The following is a 20,043-nucleotide window of genomic DNA, read 5'->3' as shown; positions in this document are numbered from 1 at the left end:
TATTTTACAATGAGATGGGGAGAAACGCTCCACAAAACACTCATAAACACATTTTACAATAGCTGATAAGCAAATAATATACAAGGATAGAAAATCCCCACAACAGATGAAACACAAACAGACTGAGGTACATTTTCAAAGTACTACTAGGATAAACTATGATCAAGAATACAATATGAACCACAATCAGCAAGACACTTTGCAGAAGTGGATAGCCTGTGTCAAGTAAACTAACACATAGTTTTCAAAATATTGACTATATTTCTAATAATATCTGGAGGTGAGAAATAATAGAATATTCTGCTGCCAAAACAGATAGAGTAACAGAGATAAGGAGGAGTGATGACCAATAGAAAAATTATGGACATGGAGGAGGAGTTTATTTTAAAAGTGCTGAGAATGTTATGGAGGAGATTAGAGAAGAAAATAAATAGTAAAGAGGTAAAAGAGCATACATTGGTAATATGATATCATAAACTGATAACAGCTGGTAAGACATGGAGGTATTCATGAACTGAGAGTCAGGAAGACATAGTTATAGTAAGTAGGTCATCAAGCATCTGTTTTCAGGGTTGTGCAGATCCAGGTGTCAGATATTTTTTAGATTGGTTTTGAAATTGGAAAGCTTGCTAGTATGTTTATGGTATAATGGGATTAGATTCCAGGAGTGGGCTACATAGTTGAAACACAGAGAGTTTCCTGCTGACTGATGTGGTTTGTTTGTAGTGAAGAGCATTTTGTCGTCAGATCAATGTGACCAAGAAAGGATGTACGTATGTAATTGTAATAAGTCTGGTAGAGCTTTGCTTTGTTCTGGTTTGTGTATTAATTTGTGGACAAGGAATAGTTGGGTGTAAGTGAGTTGTTTGGGTATTTCAGTCCCATCATGCTGTTTTAAGGCTGAGCAGTGATGGGTTCTGTTTCATGAGGTAGTGGCACATTTTCGTATTTTATTGTAGTACTGGTTTAGTTTATTTTGAATAGAAGCTTGAAGGTTAAGCAGTACTGGGGAGCCATATAGTAAAGTGGGGAGTAGGCCAGGAGTTTCCTGGATGAGTCAGTTAAGTAGTTTTTTTTTTTTAGAGAGTGTCATTACTTTTTGGTGAGTTTTTTTGATGATCTGTTGTACATGAAAGTCAAATTTCAGGTTATCATCAATTTCCATATTTAGTAGCTTTGTATGGGGGGGTGTCTTCTATAGTAATCAGAGGCTGTAATTGACAAATGTTGTTTGAGTTTATGTAAGGGTTTTTAGGAGGAATAATAGCAGCTTTGTTTCTGTGAGATTGAATAGAAGCTGGGAGGTGTTGAGCCAGTTTTCAACAGATTAATGTGGAGTTCCAGCATATTTTATGAGGAATGCTTGACATTTGTTAGAGTGTATGTTGTTGGTAGATACAATGAAAAGCAGTGTTCCCAGTATGAGACCTTGGGGAGCATGTATTTTGATGGGTGGGAAGTAAAAGACTGGAGACTGTTGGAAAGGTAGCTGGACAGCCAGTTGGTGAAGGTGTTTGATAGGACAAGTGAAGAGAGTTGTTTTAGAAGTAAGTTATGGGAACCAGTACTGAAAGTTTTGGATAGATCCAGAAACACAGCAGATACCAGATAGCCTTTGTCTCTAGCTACAGTAATAGTTATGGTGAAGTTTAGGAAAGCTGTATTGGTGCTATTCCCTGGTCTGAAACCATGCTGTATGGGGGGGGGAGGTTATTCATTTGTGAATAAGTCTCTAATTGGTTATGAATACATGTTTCAAGGAATTTTGAAAGTGAGGAGAAAATGGTAATAGGTTTAAAGTTGGATATATTTTGGGATCTACCTCCTTTGTAAAGTGGGATGATGTGAGATTTTTTCCATATGGCTGGGACATATGATTCCTGAACAGACCTATTAATGAGAATGGATACTGGAAAGGAAATTGATTTAGAAAACCAGAAATCCTATCTGGAGCTAGTGTACTTTGTTTAATTTGTTTGATGTATTTCTTGATTGTTGTGATAGATACTGGTGGAAAGGAGAAAGAGTGAGTATTAGTGGACTTGGGAAGTGAGAGGGACTGGGATGTGGTCAGGTTATTTGAGGAGATTGAGTTGTTTTGACTTTGGTTGTGAATTAGTTTAGCAATGTTAGAAATAAAGTAATCATTGAAAGTGTTGGCTGTTTCTTCAGGTGTGTAATAGGGGTTGGTGTTTGCTTGTGCATTTGAGCCAGGGTGTAGTATTTTAGATATGGTGGCCAAGAGTTATCTAAAGTTTTTGTAGCATCTGTTGTGCAAATTGAAGTAATAAAGTTACTTTGTCAAGTTCAATCTAACATGTGGCTTTATTTCATATGTATTTATATTGTTGAATCTATTTTCTGTTTTATTATTGAGCCATGTCTTTCAGGCTTTATCTCCATTTCTCATTAATTTTCTGGAGGCAGGAGTGAGCCAAGGAGCAGAGTTGTTTGCATTCTTTTAAGCTTAAAGAGGGCCATGCCATTTGATAGTTCTATAAATGTCTTATTATAATAGACAACAGCATTATCTAATGGCAATAATTTTGCAATGTTCCAATTATGGGATTGCAGTGAGGTGTTAAACAGTTCTGGATCAAAGTTATTCATGTTGCAAGAGGATTTATATGCATGTGCTCCCTGGGGGAAGTATGTCATTCTCTTGTGGCATATATGAGCAGGTGGTCATAAAGTGCACTTGCTAAGGTGCTGTGGGAGCATATATTGAGGGTGACTTGTTAATAAGTAATCCAGCATGATAATCTTCTATTTTTCACGTTGATTCTGATTGGAAGATTTATACTAGAAATAATTGCTTCAGAGGTGAGACATGACCAGTCAATGTTAATATCACCTAGTATAATTGTCTCTGTGTGTGCATTGTTGGATAGACAAGAGAGGATGTCCTCCAATGTGCTGATATTTTCTCCAGATGGTATATAAAGAGCTGCCATACATATTGTTTTATGTGCATTTAGTTTTAGGTTACTTAGAAGTAATTTGGCATTATGGAAGGAAGGTATGAAAGATGGCAAAGGTGACAGGTTTATGCTTCTGTGGTACATTATTGATACGCCTCCTGCTTTTTTGTTTAATCTGCTCTAAGGATGTTAAAGATGGGGGTATGTTTTTGTTACTGCTATTAGGTTTTAGTCAAGAGTCTTTTATTGCTAATATGTCAGGGAAGTGACATTTTACCCTTGTTGTAGTTACATTATTTTGCTTACAATGCTTCTGAGGTTCATATGGAATAGATTAGAGTTTTCTGTTGCTATTTTTTATTTTGTCAGGAAAGGAGTTTAGGTTTTCAGGAAGAGTTGAGTGGCATAACTTGGCACCAGAAATGGGCCAGGGTTGGGTTGAATGCCACCTACTAGCAGTAGATTTAGTAGTACTTATATGAGTGTATTTTTTTGTAGTGATAGTACCTTTGAACCTTTTTTGGAGGTATGTAGTGTAGTAATTTTATACAAGTGGGGACATACACTGAACAGGATGGATGAAGGAGTTCCATTGTAATCATGTGACTTTTGGTAGTAGGTGAGGTAGTCTGCGAGGTGTGTTTGGTAAGCCATAGAGCAGGTTAATAATATAAGTATGAGAGAAGTTAGAGTGAAACACCGTATCATGGAGACTGGGGAGTTTAGGGCATACCTCTCAACTGTTCAGATTTTTGCAGAATGTCCAGATTTTTGCCTTATATTTGTGGTCCGTCCATCATAAAATTTGTGTTTTTTTGGCAAATCACTGAGGGTTGAAGTCACTAAATAATGATAAATATTTTCATTTCAGACTTCATATCATTCAGAAAATGCATGCTAAGACAAATTCTGTTATTCTACCAATCTTTTAAGTTTATAAGAACAATATTTAAAATCTGTTTTGTTCCCTCATTATTTTAGGCCTTGTTTAGATTTCTTAACACTAAGAGGTCAAGAAGTATGGTTTAGTGTATGCTGTGTTTTAAAGGAGAGCATATTTAGATGATGAAGAGTGAAGTACAAGTATTGTCAGTTATAGTAATAGGAAGATTTAAGAGATTGTTATAGATTAGCTAGGTTTGGCAGAAGGAAGTTGTTGCAGATTGATAACATTGTTTTGTGTGGGGAGGGTCAAAGTATTTATAAATTCTAGTAATTTGGAGAATGGAGAGAACATGTATTATACTCACAGACAGAGACCTGAGGTCAAGCTTGAACCCGGCAGCTATGAACCAATCTTTGTTTTATTTGTTTTGAGTAGGTAAAAATATTCTGAGTACTGTTCTGTGACTGCTGGACTGTTGCTAGAGTATAACACATAGATAAGAGAGTGGGATAGTTGACAATAAGAGCTGCAGTAGCACATCACTTGGCTCAGTAATATTGAGATTTGTATCTGTAACTTGTGCTGCTAAATAATCTTCATGTGAGAAGCAGCAGAACTGAAATGTTCATACTTTCTGTATCCACTATAATTTGAAATAGCTGCTTAATCAAGTATGAAAAAGTAAAGGCAAATGAAAGTTCTTCATATACTGCAGGTCATGTACTTGCTTTCTGTAACACACATTTGGCATTATTTAAAAAAAAATCAGTAAATTCTAATGGAGCTTTTTCGTCTCACTTTTTCTCTCTGCCAGTAAAAATTAATCCACCAGAAAATGTAACAGCAGAGGTACTTCCTAAAGATAGCATTTGCAAGATATCCTGGAAACTTCCATTCTTTCCCTACAACATTGAACGTCAATACGAACTGTTATACAAGAAACTTGATGAGTCCTGGGAGGTAAGAATTATCAAGAACTGTGGATGTATAGCCTGGCACATTAATGTCGTATACACAGCACATTGCCTATTTTCATTATATGTGTTGATGAATGCCAAACATGTGGGTGAGGTATAGTTCAAAGTCAGAGCAGACAGCATGTATTCTAAATGAAATCTACTCTACATTGTAGATATGCATTAAAACATAAGTAGAATCCATAAAACTCTGTGAGCTTTAATCTGCTAAGTAGGTTGAAAATAGTTTTGCTGCTAATTTTGTATGGTAATGGGAGATAATTATTTCACCTGTTGGTATGAGAAAACATGGCCACTTTGACAAGCTGATGCAAAGATAACCCTTTTGTTGGTTGGACTGAACAGATATGGCTTTGGGTTAAAAAAAACTTACACTTGTCTGCAAGTGATTGTAAGTACAGATGTCTGGCACCAGTTCATAAAAAGGTCTGGAGCAAATTCTGAGTAGCTATGAATCAGCATAAGCTGCTTGTGCTTAGCATTACCCACCAGCCCAATGCCCAAGTCACAACAGGTCCTCACCCTTAAAACAAAAATGCTGAGTTATGAGTATGGCTGAGCACTGCCCTCCAAAATTCACAGCATAGCACCCTTTTCTAATGTATAGCAATATTTGTGTGCATACTGTGCAAAATTTGCAGCAGAGCCATGGTGATGTAGATGCTTTCTGCAGCTACAGAGCTGCAGATGACTTTGTTTGCCGTACGTTATTTATAATATTGCAAACAGTGATATACAGCAGCGTTCTGTCTGTCTATGTGTGCTCCCCAAGTCTGACATCATTGTTATATTTATTTAGCAAAGGTTGTAGCTCATTGTGAGAAGGGTAGGTGAAACTTGACACAGTGTACAGACCCATCTAATTAATTACTCATGGGTGCTCCATGTTGATCACTCTTAAGCACAAGACAAGTTATTTGATTCAGTTTAATGCTAAATTGTTCTTCAAATCTTTTGAGTTTCCGCTCTTGTATTTTATCTATGAAGAATATGAGGATCTTGGATAAGCATGGCAATACAAGGGGATCTGAAGCCTTGTCTTAATGAAATTGGAGGAGATTTTTCTTTACCAAAGCGGAGTAAGGAAGACTGGTTATTTATACCTCAGGGAGTAAAGAGATCTTTTCCCATTGCTGAGGTACGATAAGATGGACCATCGCTTGCTGTAGTAAAAAGATATGATAATTTATTCTAGTAATATAAGGGATCTGCTCCTTTTATTCTTAGAGCCATAGATATTTCAAGTTAATTTAGTCTTAGGATCATATCAACTTTACCAATATCCATCTTCAACCCATAATCCATTTCTCTGTAAGGGATAGGTCAGTCATTTATGGTGTAAGTTTGTGTGGGGATCCATCCAATTATTCAGGTTCCATTTGCAAAATGCTGTTTAACCTGCAGGGGAAGTCCATTCCAGAGGTGAGGAAGGTGCAGTGTAATAAACCTTCCTCTCCATCTTGTTTTGTTTATCTGCTGGTGAAGATTTACATCCTTGTTTTTGGTGATAGTGAAAGTATTAGACTTTTGGAAGTACAGGAAATCAAGGACAATTGGGTCTGCAGTGATACAATAGGCTAGGCATATGTCTCTGCTCAAAAGTCAGTAAGGTACTGAATAAAGGGATAGTAATTCTGGCCTCTGCTGGTAGGTCAGGGTCTTTTGGTCTGTGATCTCCTTGGTTAGCAATCTTGGTGGCCTTTCCACTTGTTTGACATGTCTAGTGAGGTACATACTAAATAGGGCTGTGTACTCAATAACTGACCTAATCAATACTGAATATAAGGGAATAATGACCTTCTTGGATTTGGGTGATATTCCCTTAGTTATTAGTTGTGCTAAGTAGAAGGATGACCTGACCACTGTTGTCACATAATAATCAAAAGATTAGGAGTTATCAGTAAATAGGAATTGTGTCCCTTTTTTAACTTGTGATTTCTGGAACTTCAGAGTTGTGTACTGGTAATTGTTGTTTGACTAATTTTATATCATTGCTGGCTGACTTCAGAGTTGTGCACTGTTATTTTTGCTTCACTGTATAGTTTTTCATATCTCTTCTGAAGGTGTTCCCCCCCACCCTATTTCTCTGTGTCTTAAGTTGGTATAACTGGTTTTACATCCTGTGTGTTATCTGACCATCTCAAGGATTACTTGCATAAAGTTAGACCCTCTTACTAAAAAAGTCTGCATATCATTGCTGGTGCCTTCCTATGTCCTGAAAGAGTGCTCTTCAAACTATCTGGAGATATAGAGAGCTGAGTATATTTTTCTGGCACTTCAGAGTTGTGTACTGGTAATTGTTGTTTGACTAATTTTATATCATTGCTGGCTGACTTCAGAGTTGTGCACTGTTATTTTTGCTTCACTGTATAGTTTTTCAGATCCCTGCTGAAGGTGTTGGTTTTCCCATATCCACCCTCCCTACTCCTATACTGTTTAAATTTGGAGGTTTTTGCAGTTGCCCGCCCCCACTATAGATTTGATCTGGGACACTCCCCCCAGTCCCATTTCTTTACCTCATTCTACCGAATAGACTCCTTCTGCATTGCTTTTAGTAATTTTTAATTTAATTGCATTTTTTTAAACTGTTTGGTCTGTCATTGCTACATACTCAAGTACGCTAGCTTGCACTGCATTTGAATTGTTTTTGACTGCTGTTTTAGCTACTTTTCTGTATACATATATAAAAAAAAATACCTTTCCTGTAACTAGTGTAGTCCAGATTCAGATTTGCTGTATCCAGGACTGTATGTAAGCTTCTGAGCCCCCCCCAAGCTTTCTGTGTTGGAGGGAAGCCTTCTAGCTTATCAGTGGGAGTGGTAAGCACTAGATAACCTATCTACCACATAAGGAGTGGTTCTGGCCCAGAAATTGTAGTTATTGGCCATTTGGGCAGTTTTTCCATCTCTCTCAACTTTCTGATTTAAAAGCCCACATTTGCACTTGTTTCCCCCCTTTCCTGTAACTAGTTTAGTCCAGATACAGATTCTTACTTTTAGCACTTGAATTTGCTTATTCGTGATCAGCACTTGTTCAGAACTTGTAAGCACTAAATAACCTACTAATTACTACAGCACTCAACCTTCCTCATTACCTAGAGGAAAACAGTTTTGGTACTTACTTTCCTCACTTGCTTAGAGAAAAACAGCTCTTGTACTCACTTTCCTCACTTATCTAGAGGAAAATTGTTTTTTTATTCAGGCATGTCCAAGGGTCAGCTCCCAGTGTTCTCTCCTGTCTATCTGATGAATCTGGGCTTCTTGGGGCAATGTAGAAATTGCCTCATGTACACAGACAACCCTCTCCTCCTACCACCCAACACTACAACCTGTGAGAGATGCACTTATCTAGCCAAACTGGAGGTAAAGCTCTCTCCAATCAAGACTGAACTTGACAGTCAAGAGGAGAAGATAAACACTTGCACCACACCACACTCATCACATAGTCTAACTAAATCTACACCACCAAAATCCACACATAGAAACAAAAAAACATTCACGGAGGCTCTCAATAATAATCTGCTCAAGCAACAGAGACCTCCAAAGCAGAAATGCAAGCAACCTCCACCCCCCAACACAACCCAAATGACACATAGCCCGCAGACTCAGTGTGCCACTCAACCACAGCTAATAAGGCAAAACAATGTACCCAACATACTAGTCACAGGCGACTCTATAGTCAGGCACACTGATGTCCCACTCACCAGGCTAAACAAGGAGAAGGTTACTGTCAGCTGCCTGTCTGGTGCCAGGATCCGCCACATAACCCACGCACTCAGGTCACTCCACAACAAGTACAAATATGACTCTGTCATTGTCCATGTTGGTGTGAACGACCTGAGATGTACCTCCCTGGACTACATAAAAAGAGACATGGAAGAGCTCTCCTATCTTGTAGCTCAGGCAGGTGTGACCCTAGCCCTGAGTAGCATTCTGCCATCACCCAGAATGATGCCGCAGTACAAGGACAAAATGACTGACTTCAACAATTGGCTAAGCTTCTGGTGCCATTCTAAAGGGATCCAGTATCTGTCTGCCTGGGATGACATGGTCGACAGACCACGATGCTTTGCCAGAGATGGCCCGCACCTGTCACCCCTGGGATTCTGGATACTGGCTAAGGTTCTTGCCACTCCTATAGTGCCTTTTTTAGGCAAGGTTCAAATGACAAATTCACCACCATAACAGGAACAGGCAAGCAAAAACTGAGGGTGATGCTACTCAATGCTAGAAGTCTAAATCTCAAAATGCACTCACTCGAGGCACTCCTTAAAATGGAGAACATCAATATCTGTGCAGTGACTGAGACCTGGTTCAAGGCTCCAGAGAGCACCCCTGCACTACCAGGCTATAACCCATACCACACTTTTCGGCCATGTAACCTGGACCGGAACACCAAAGGCGGGGGTGTGTCCATATTCATTAAGGATATCCACACCTCCAGGCTAGTTGCTCAGCATAATGCAGCTGAGGTTATCCAAGTGCAACTAACTCTGGGCAAAACTGCAATCCATATTGTAGCTTGCTACAGATTACCCACCATGACTCAGGATTCTCACTCCTCTTTTCTTGATGTACTGGAAAATATTAGGGTTCAACCAAACACCCTAATAATGGGCGATTTCAACTACCCCACCATTAACTGGGAAAACTACTCATGTACCGACTCCTTCACTCAGCGCTTTCTGGAATTCATAAACTCCAATGCCCTGGATCAACTTATCCACACCCCCACCAGGAGCAATAATATCCTAGATCTAGTCATTACCAATATGAGTGACCAGTGTTCCACACCTGAAGTTAATGCCTCATTGGTCCGATCCAACCATAAGCTAATTACCCTAGATATCCACATCCTGCCGCCACCCCCCATTAAGGAAACCATGGTAAAAAAAATTCTCCAAAGCCAACTTCATGCTTCTCAAGACAGAAGTGGTGAACTTCATGACACCCATGCAGATGGACAATACAGTTACAACTACTGAATCCTACACAATTGCACTTTGTAAGCACTTACATGAGTGCATGGATCATGCTATCCCAAACAGAACCAAGATGCTATCCTCCAAAAAAAGGAAGCCAATCTGATGGTCCCCTGCCATAAACAAACTGTACAACAGAAGGAAGAAACTCTTGCAAAAGAAAGTAAAATCCCATGAGTGGAGGAGCTCCCTGATCAGCCTCAGTAAGAAGCTGCGATCCCTGATAAAATCCTCCAAAGCTAGTTACGAAAAATAAATCGCCACTGATTCTAAAGACAACCACAAAGCATTTTATAGCTATGCCAGGAATCGCAATGGCAACACTCAGATCTGCTCTGAGTTACAGCACAATGGCACTAAATATACAGACCCAACTGATATTGCCAACAACCTGGCAGATAGGTTCAGTGCTAACTTTACCCCCCTCTCACCCCCTAAAGAGCCCATCTCTGTAATGGAAGAATGCAAAGTTTCTGTAATCACGGCTGCACAGGTAAAAACCACACTGTCCAAAGCCAAGAACACAGCATCCATGGGACCAGACAACATCCCAGGCTGCATTCTACATGAACAAAAGAACGAACTGGCACCCCACCTAAGTATCATGTTCAGTCATAGCCTCACCTCAGGCTTTGTGCCTGCTGAATGGCGCACAGCAATGGTTATCCCACTCCACAAGGGGGGGGGGCACCACAGACCCCGGGAACTGCTGCCCCATTAGCCTGACGAGCCTGGTCTGCAAGGCCATGGAACGTATCATCATGGAACTTATAAACAAAGACATTGGTAATCTCCAAACTCTGGATCCCACCCAGTTCGGGTTTGTAAAAGGCAGATCATGTCTCCTAAACCTGATAGACTTCTTTGAAGCAGTCACCAAAGCCATAGACAAGGGTAAGGTGGTTCACACAGCCTATCTAGATCTTGCCAAGGCTTTCAACACCATCCCCCACTCTGGAATTATAGATAAGCTCACTAAACTAGGTATAAATCCCCATGTCTCAACATGGGTTGCCAACTGGCTCACTGACAGAACCCACACTGTGAAAGTAGCAGACTCCAAATCCGACTTCAGACCAGTGACAAGTGGAGTACCACAGGGTTCAGTCCTGGGTCCTGTCCTGTTTGGTATCTACTTCTATGAAGTACAGGCTAACACAGAAGGTCTTTGGCTAATGAAGTTCGCAGATGACTGCAACTAGGAGCCATAATTGAACTCCTAATGATGTGGATATCCTACAAAAGGGACTCACTGAGACAGATGCCTGGTGTCAAAGCCATAGCCTCAAGCTCAGTGCTAAAAAGTGCATTGTCATCCCCTTTGGTAAAAACTCTGTACCCATGAACTACAACATAGGCAGTAGTATACTTAACACCGAAAGTGTGATAAGAGACCTTGGGACACAGGTGGACAGTAGTCTTTCCTTTGATAATCACATCACCACAGTAGTCAGGAAATCCTTCTACGTGGCACACCTCATCACAAAAGGGTTCTCATCCAGAAAAAAAAGAGGTCATTGTTCCCCTCTACTCATCACTCATTAGACCCATTATAGAGTACAATGCTCCTTTTGGTATGTACCTCACAAGACATCTACAACAACTGGAAAGGCCACAGAAATACCTCACAAAGAGGATTACCGGCCTCAAACAGATGCCCTACGCAGACCGTCTCAAAAAACTCCAGCTTTACTCTGTTGCATATCACCTACTCAGAGGTGATCTCTGCCTAACATACAAAAGCTATGTCAAACCCAGAGCTGTTGGACATGCTCCACTTAAAGAAATCCCAATCCCTCCGAGCTACACGCTCTAGGGACCTAAACTTTGTTACCACAATAAGCAGAACATGCCAGAGGGATAGATTCCTGTCCCAGAGACTTCCCATACTCTGGAATAAACTACCTATCTATATCAAACAAAGCTCCTCATTAGCACTCTTCAAGAAAAATCTTGATGATTGGATGGGAGATAGGAAACTCACCCCGGGGATCACTTCTGTGGCTCTGCTCGACAGTGGCACAGGAAAATAATTTTCTTGGGTGGCAAAAGCCAGGGTACCTTTTTGGCTGGGCTTGTATAGGCCCCAGGGCCAATAGCCCAGTACCTACCTATGAACCTATGAACCTATGATGAGGGGTATTGTGTTCTATCTTGATGAGATATAAAGATCCAGAACCTTTGTTTGACATGACTGAGTGGATTCAGTCTTCCTCCTTCACAGAGCATGACAATCGTATCCATTAGACAGAATGAGTACATCTGGTTCTTTTCATGGTACATGGAATGTTATCCTTTTATTTAATGCTGTTAGAGAACCCACTATTTAAATTTTCTATTAGTTTAACTTACAATGCATTTGTGGGTCACTGCTGTGAAGCACCAGTTATTATCGTTGCCTCACATTGCTTATTTAACTTTTCTGGTTCTCAGCTGAGCTGCCTTCTTTGCAGGGTTCTCCCTCTCCCTTTGTGTAGGTTTTTACCAAGCGATCCAGTTTTCTCTCCCACATGTTGTAGATGAATTTGTGATCCTTCAAACTGAATGCAGGCGTGTGCACAATGTGTAAGTGACTGTGTGTTCACTGTATCTGTGTGTGTGTGCGCGTGTGTGTGTGTGTGTGTGTGTGTGTGTGTGTGTGTGTGTGTGTGTGTGTGTGTGTGTGTGTGTGTGTGTGTGTGTGTGTGTGTGTGTGTGTGTGTGTGTGTGTGTGTATTTATGTGCCTGTGTATCCTGCAATGGGCTGGTTCCCCATCTATGAAAGATTTCTCTGTCTTGCACCCATGTAATGGTGGGAGAGGTTCCTAATCTCTTGTAGTTCTGGATTAGATTAAATAGGTAATCACAGAATGAATTAATGAACTATACATTTGCTTGATGCAGGAGGACACAGAAAGCCTATATAATCTGCTTTTTTAATGCATTCAACTTCTTACCTTATCTTTTCCTCACTCCTTCTCCACCTGTTGCATATCCCCTTGAATGCTTTCATAGAGTTCCTCTCTGTATCATCCACTGTAGTGGTGCCTTTCTTGCATCCATAACCCTCTCTCTGAAGAAGTACTTCTGTGGAATCATGGAGTACATAGCCCTGTTAGCTGGTACCTGTGCCTTGTTCTGTTGGCCGTTCCTATTCAGGAAAGGCTCTTCATATGTCCTTGACATGTTGTTATGGACCCATATCATGTCTCTCTGTCTCATATGATCTCCAGGGAGAAGAGCTATAACTTCCCTAGCCTCTAGTCATATACACCTTTCCTCTCCATCTGACACACCCTTCTGATGACTTTCATCTGGACTCTTCCAAAAATGTGATGTTCCTGTAGTCGTTTGGCCTCCAGAACTGTACACAGCACTCAAGATGTGGCTTTGCCTGGCCCCAGTAGGGCAGAAGCCCTGCTTCTTTGATCCTGAGAATACAGCTACTATATTCTGTTGGATGATATTATGACCCCAAACTCTCTTCCTTGTACCTGACTCAGGTGTGATTAACAACCCTAGATCCTTTTCCTGCTGCGTTACCATCAGTTCCTCCCTCCAAGCTGATATTCCTTCTTGTTTAATAAAAGGTGGCTTCTTGTACTATGTCAAAACCAAATTCTGTTTCCAATGTTTCCATTTCCCTTATTCTTTACCCACCATCTCCCATCCTCCTTATACTATTAGGTAATGACCTCTGAATTATGGTGCTCACTATATGCACTGTATGGTAATATTATACTTGTATATACTGTGACTCATGGTGCTTACTATACGCACTATATGGTAATATTATACTCATATAAACTGTGACTTATGGTGCTCATTATATGCAGTGTTGTTGTTGTTGTTGTTGTTGTTGCGTCTTTCGGCTTTTCCCAGTTAGGGGTCGCCACAAGCGGAACTCCAGTCCGCTAATGATTGGCAGTAGATTTTTACATGCCAAGTTGCCAGCCCTGATGCACAACCTTCAATGAAGGTACGCCCATTCACGCATGTCTCCACACAGAAGATGCTTTAGCTGAGAATCGAACACGACAATATCTTATTATACTCAAATAAACTGTGACTTATGGTGTTCACTGTATGCACTATATGGTAATATTATACTCGTATAAACTGTGACTTATGGTGCTCACTATATGTACTATATGGTAATATTATACTCACATAAACTGTGACTTATGGTGCTCACTATATGCGCTATATGGTAATATTATACTCGTATAAACTGTGACTTATGGTGCTCACTATATGCACTATATGGTAATAGTATACTCGTATAAACTGTGGCTTATGTTGCTCACTATATGCACTGTATGGTAATATTATACTTGTATATACTGTGATTTTATGGTGCTCACTATATTCATTATATGGTAATATAATGCATATAGTGAGCACCATATGCATTATATGGTATTATACTTGTATATACTATGACTTATGGTGCTCACTATATCCATTATATGGTAATATTATACTTGCATATATTGTGGCTTATGGTGCTCATTATATGGTAATATTATACTCACATAAACTGTATATACTTCAGCTACTTGTTTACTAGCAACTAAGAAATCCACTAACGTCAGCACTACCTTAACACACACATACTATGCCAAGTGCCATGTTTAGGGGCATACTGAATGTAATTATTTGACCTAATAATCAGCTAGACCAATACGTTTTGGCTAGCTAATAAATTAAAGCACAAAGTACCTTCTATGCACAAAGCCAAATGCAATCACCAATTCAGCTTCAGTCATTATAGAAAGACCCACATATTCTTGAAAGGTACACATTACAGACAGTAAGCTCAATGCTATATAATTCACACTATTTACTTTTGCTGCAAAGTTGATTTCTGAAGATTTCTGATATGGTGACTCATGAATAAACACTAATCATTAACGCTCCATGCTCCCTCGCTAATTAATCCATTCACTTATGGCTCTACTTTGTAGTACAGCTCTACGGTTTAACTTTTTATGCAATAAAAATATACATCATGTTGAAATGGGTGAAGAAAAAATCTAATAAACTTAAAGGCACACCTCAAGAGAGTCTGTTTAATCTGACTGACTCCACCATTTTTAAAATGGCAAATTACATGGTCATGATTGCTTCAATGGAGATTGAATAGATATCATTGTAAGTAATGCTACAGGAGATTAAGACAGTTAGTGAGGTATTACATTGTTATATATCTAAAAATGATACTAGATTCACTGAAATTGAGCGATAGATCTCGGAGCACACTGATATTCTGCAGTCCCTAATCAACGAAAATATGCTCTTAAAATTGCAAGCTAAAGCTCCTGTGACCAGGTTGAATTATACTAAACAGAAATTGATAGAAATTGAAGACAGATCAAGGAGGAGTAATCTCCATGTCATCGGAATACCCGAGGGATTAGAAGGCAAGGACTGCATAACATACAGATGCTGTCAGTTGTCTGTATGCACTGAGATTCCTCTTGACCAAATAAAGATCGATTGAGTACACAAAACACCATGGAGACCCATAGTAATGGCCAAGAGACGACCAAGGACAGTAATTAGATATTTTGATTCATTCACGTTAAAAGGGAATCTATTATCTCAGTTTTGGAAATCGGGCAATATAATTAAATATGTTACAGTTGTGGGCTTGTGGAACAAGATTACTCTCAGCCAACTAGAAGATAAATGACTGCTTTATTTTTTCCCAATGATAAGCTTTTGTAAAAAAAAAACAAACAAAAAAAAACATATATAATATCATCTATTGTACCCTGCAACTCCTAAAATATTGTTTTTATATGGTGCTTAGTCTTTATTGGCTCACAAGAAGCAGCACAAGTGGTACAAGAGGCCCAAAGGGAGGATGGCCATAATAAGGCTTATGTAGAAACCACCCCGGGAGATCACACTGAACAATAACAAGAGCTCCCACAATCATCTTCTAGACAATGGCCCATGTTTAAATTGTTTAAAAAAAACAACAGGCACTCAGAGAAAAAGCAGCTGTTATGGTTTTGAGCTTTCTGCATGAAAGGCATGAAAGTTAGATTTTTTCATGTGTAATTAATTATGAGAGGTACAAACCAGATATTTACTTACACTTTGCAGCTGGACATTTGTCAATGGTTAGGCTTACAGTGCTCTTCTGTGCAGGATATTATGTGGCAAGTAGACAGATGACTGAAGTTATTTGATCATGCAGCACATGGGACTTCAACCTGCTGAAATTATTGTTCTGAGACTTATTTTTTAAGGAAGTGTTTTAATGTTACTAATTTACTGCTTATGTTTCCCTGCTAGAGTTATTGAGAAGTACAGTTTGATTCTTTTCAGATCCAAGAATCAAGTCCTCTGTAATATACGTTTGGCAGTGGGATCACATGACCTTGAAACTGTCCTTATACGCAGATAACATCTTAGTTTCTTTAACTAACCCAGAAAGTGACATAAACTATCTAATGTCCATTTTGAATGCATACAGTACAATTTCAGGATGGGTGGCAGAGTGGTGCAGCAATTAGCATTGTTGCTTTACAGCAAGAGGTTCTATGGTTTGATTATTGGCTGGGGTGCCTTCTGTGTGGAGTCTGCATGTCCTCCCTATGTTTGCATGGGTTTCCACTGGATGCTCTGGTTTCCTCCCACATTCCAAAGACATGCTGCACGTGGCTTGGACACTCTTAATTGGTCCTAGGTGTGAGTATGTGCCTGTGTGTGCCTTCTGAGGAAGATTGGGTGCCTGGCTGGCAAGTCGTCACATAAAACTCTACTGTCACTCATTCTGCAGACCAATGATCCTCTGTGGCAACCCCTTACAGGAGCAGCCAAAGGAAGAAGAAGACAGTACAATTTCAGGATACAAGATAAATATTATTAAATCTGAAGAAGCTGTTGTAAACTATGCCTCCTCTGAAATCCTTACAGCTCAATTCCTCTTTCTTCATAGGACAGATAAACTGAAATATTTAGGGCAATAGTTACAAAAAAAACATACAGCTAACAGATGATATAAATATAAAGCAAATGCTTAAAATATGTAAAAAGTATCTAAGGAGATAGTGAAATTAAATACTAGACTTGAATCAAAATGAAAAGGCAATCTGACTCATTATATTGCCTCATTTATTATATTTGGCTCAGGCTTGCCAGGTTCCCATCTTAGAAGAACCCCAAACAAAATGAATCAATTGAGTTGCTCCTTTATTTGGGAAGGTTGAGGCTTCCCATCCTAGAAGAACCCTAAACAATATGAATCAATTGATTCACTCCACTATTTGGGAAGGCTGAGAGTTGCTTGAGTGAAACTTGTTGTACATAAGGAAGACGGAGGCCTGGATATACATGATTTTCTTAGATATTAATCTGCAGTTTGAGTTTTTAAGACTCCAAATGCAAGACCATAAACTGATATAAAAAGAGATGCTGTACACATTGTCAAATTAATTTTTAAATAGGGAATGGTGATATGTCTTTTTCAATGAACAATGGGTAGAAAATCATTTACTCCCATTATATATATGTTACTGCAGCAAAAGAATGTAGTGGAATCTAGGATATTCAAAAACAAAGTCCAGCAAACAAAAATATGCCCAATGCTGAGAGTAAGAACACTTTAATTCCAAAAAAAGATAAAAACAAATAAAAACAGGTAAGCACTTTCACGATTGCTCGCTTCTTCAGACCTTAACAAACAGTATGAAAAAAAGACCTGTTTTTTCATACTGTTTGTTAAGGTCTGAAGAAGTGAGCAATCGTGAAAGTGCTTACCTGTTTTTATTTGCTTTTATCTGTTTTTTGGAATTAAGGTGTTCTTACTCTCAGCATTGGGCATCATTATATATGTTACAGAGAAATATTCAAGATATAACTAAAATGATAAACCCAGATTTTGAGTTTTTTTTGTTTTGATCCCCATAGAAGCTACATATGTAGATATAATAAATCAGATTTTTTTCTGACGATAGAGAAGAAAGCAAAATTCTATTCATTATTCGTATCAAGATCTATAATATTCCAGTGAATCTTCAATTTTTATTTTTAAGGTTGCAACAACATGTTAGAAATTCTAAGTGTGCTGAACATAATTCCCTCCAGAATTAATGTTTGGTTATAAGTAGCTGTTAAACAGGACCAGACAGAGGAGGAAGGGTTAATTTATATTGCCCATAGGGTTTTACATATTATTCATAAAGTTGCATGGGACAGGCTGAGATGGAACTGGGAAGAAACTTTGGGAATGTCACTTGCCCAGGGATAAAACAGAAGAAAACTCTGAGCTATTTAAGGTCCCCCATGAAACTGAAAAAGTTTAGAATCATTGCATGGTAGTGTTTTTACAAATAGTTCTATAGCCCTGAGAGATTAAGGAAACATTACTCAAGAATTACTATTTCTTGTTGGAGATGCACTAAAGGAATAATATGGGATTGGAAACATGCGTTTTAACAATGTGAAATGTTGAAAGTATTTATAGATCAGATCCTGGGATTTGTGAGAATTACTTTTGGAGATTCTTTAACTTTAAATCAATAATTTTACTTTTCAGGCCTATCTGAAGAGATTGGGGAGGCAGAGTTAGCCAGATGATTGTTTTCACTAATTACACTGGAGATGAAAACGTTAGTATATTATAAGAAGTAATGAAGAAGAAAAAAAACAAGTGTCTCAGTATAATGGACAAGCTTTTTGAAGAAAAGGATGCTTTTTTGCAGTATCTTGTTGCAACTTGATGCCTTATTTGATTAAGATAAAAATACATCCATATTGTGACTGTTAAATACTAAAATATTAAAACATTAAAATATTCCTGTATTAATTTTGTCTAGTTTTGTTGCTCACTTAAAAGTTTTATTATATCTATTTCAATATTTATGTTTAGAAAATGTAAGACTTTATGCTTTACTTTTATTGTATCAGAGTACTGTGGACAAAGTAAGTGACTTGTTATTTTGGGTTGATATATTGCCTTTTTAATAAAGTGTTTTTAGCTAAAAATAGTTCTAAAGTTCTGCTATTACATGTGAACAACTGTATCTACTTATATTCAAGTGTATTTATAACAATGTTTGCATTATTTGTGTGCCTACAAACCATACAGTTCATTATATGTATGTGATACTGTCTTGCAATCAGTTCTGCTTAATATTGGATGTGTTTTCTTATTTTCCATACGTATGTTTCAGATTTTGTACTTCTTTTACTAAAATAGTTGTAAACAGCGATACTTGATTATATGCTTGATAGAGTCAGAACGTTTCTCCGTGAGTCTTTACTGAAATGGATGAATATTCCATTGGGACTTTCCTTATAAACAAACACAAATAAAAAATAAATAACACTTGACACCAGAGCTGCTGTGGTGCAGGTACAACATTTTATATTTGATTGCACAGTACCTCACCTGCTACCTTTCAGCCTTCTTAGTCAGTTGTCCCAAATATTTTAGACTTTTCTCCAATCCTTTATTGCTGCACTTAAGTTTGTGTAATCAACAGTATCTGCTGATCCTGTTTTCTATATCCTCTGATACAGCAGAAGTAAAAACTTTGAAAAGACCAAAGCTTGTGGTAGCGCAGTTGTCACTTTCTTTATTCATGGCAATACACCTGTCATTGCACCCTCCTGTGTAATCCAAACAAACAAATCCAAACTGCAACTCAGGAAACAAATGAAGGCTCAAGGACACAAAGTCTCCAAAGTGAAAAAAAGTAAAAACAGGTTTATTACTTTGCAACTAAACAGTATAATACAAAAATAAATGGTTAAGCGATTTTCGTCTTAATTTAGAAGACTTCTTCAGACCTACAACAGTAGCACAAGTGCTCACTTTAATACAAACCACAAGGTGGTTTCAAAAAACATTAACCAATGGTATTGCATAAGTAATTAAGGGTGGACACATGACATCAGCAACAAGTCAAATACAAAAACAGCAACTGTGAAAACCTGTAAAGAACAAAAATGTATAGCTGCTTTTGTGCACAAATAAAGACACATTAAATCACTGCATTTAGGTGCACAGAGTGTAACTCTTAAAATATGTGATAAAAATGATGAAAAAACTATGGAAAATGTATATATATAACTGTAAATGTTTATATACACATTGTTATGAGTTACAAGAGTGCTCCAAGTGGACTAAAAGAACGCTGCACTCAAAATAAAATAGAATAAAATAAGAGACCGCAATTTCAACTTTAACCAGTGTTGATCGACTCAACTGTAATGCTTTCACAAATCACCAGCAAGGGTGAAGCAAGCTTAGATGTAAGATGAGACATATTTTTAAAAGAT

At 38.4% G+C, this 20,043-nt stretch overlaps 1 protein-coding gene across 2 annotated transcripts in view; it reads left to right on the top strand.

The window, feature by feature from the left end:
- The window catches only part of LOC122797960 (interleukin-3 receptor class 2 subunit beta-like), an 836,628-nt gene that overhangs the window by 672,008 nt on the left and 144,577 nt on the right, over positions 1 to 20,043 (top strand). For both annotated transcript variants that reach the window (XM_044066494.1, XM_044066503.1), the window contains one exon: positions 4,622 to 4,767. In XM_044066494.1, coding sequence (XP_043922429.1) covers positions 4,622 to 4,767 — 146 coding nt within the window. The remainder of the gene's footprint in view (positions 1 to 4,621; positions 4,768 to 20,043) is intronic.

This window comes from Protopterus annectens, chromosome 1.part0 (assembly GCF_019279795.1).
Source record: "Protopterus annectens isolate FY-2018-M chromosome 1.part0, PAN1.0, whole genome shotgun sequence".
Lineage (NCBI taxonomy): Eukaryota > Metazoa > Chordata > Ceratodontiformes > Protopteridae > Protopterus > Protopterus annectens.
This window is presented reverse-complemented; position numbering and strand designations above follow the sequence as displayed.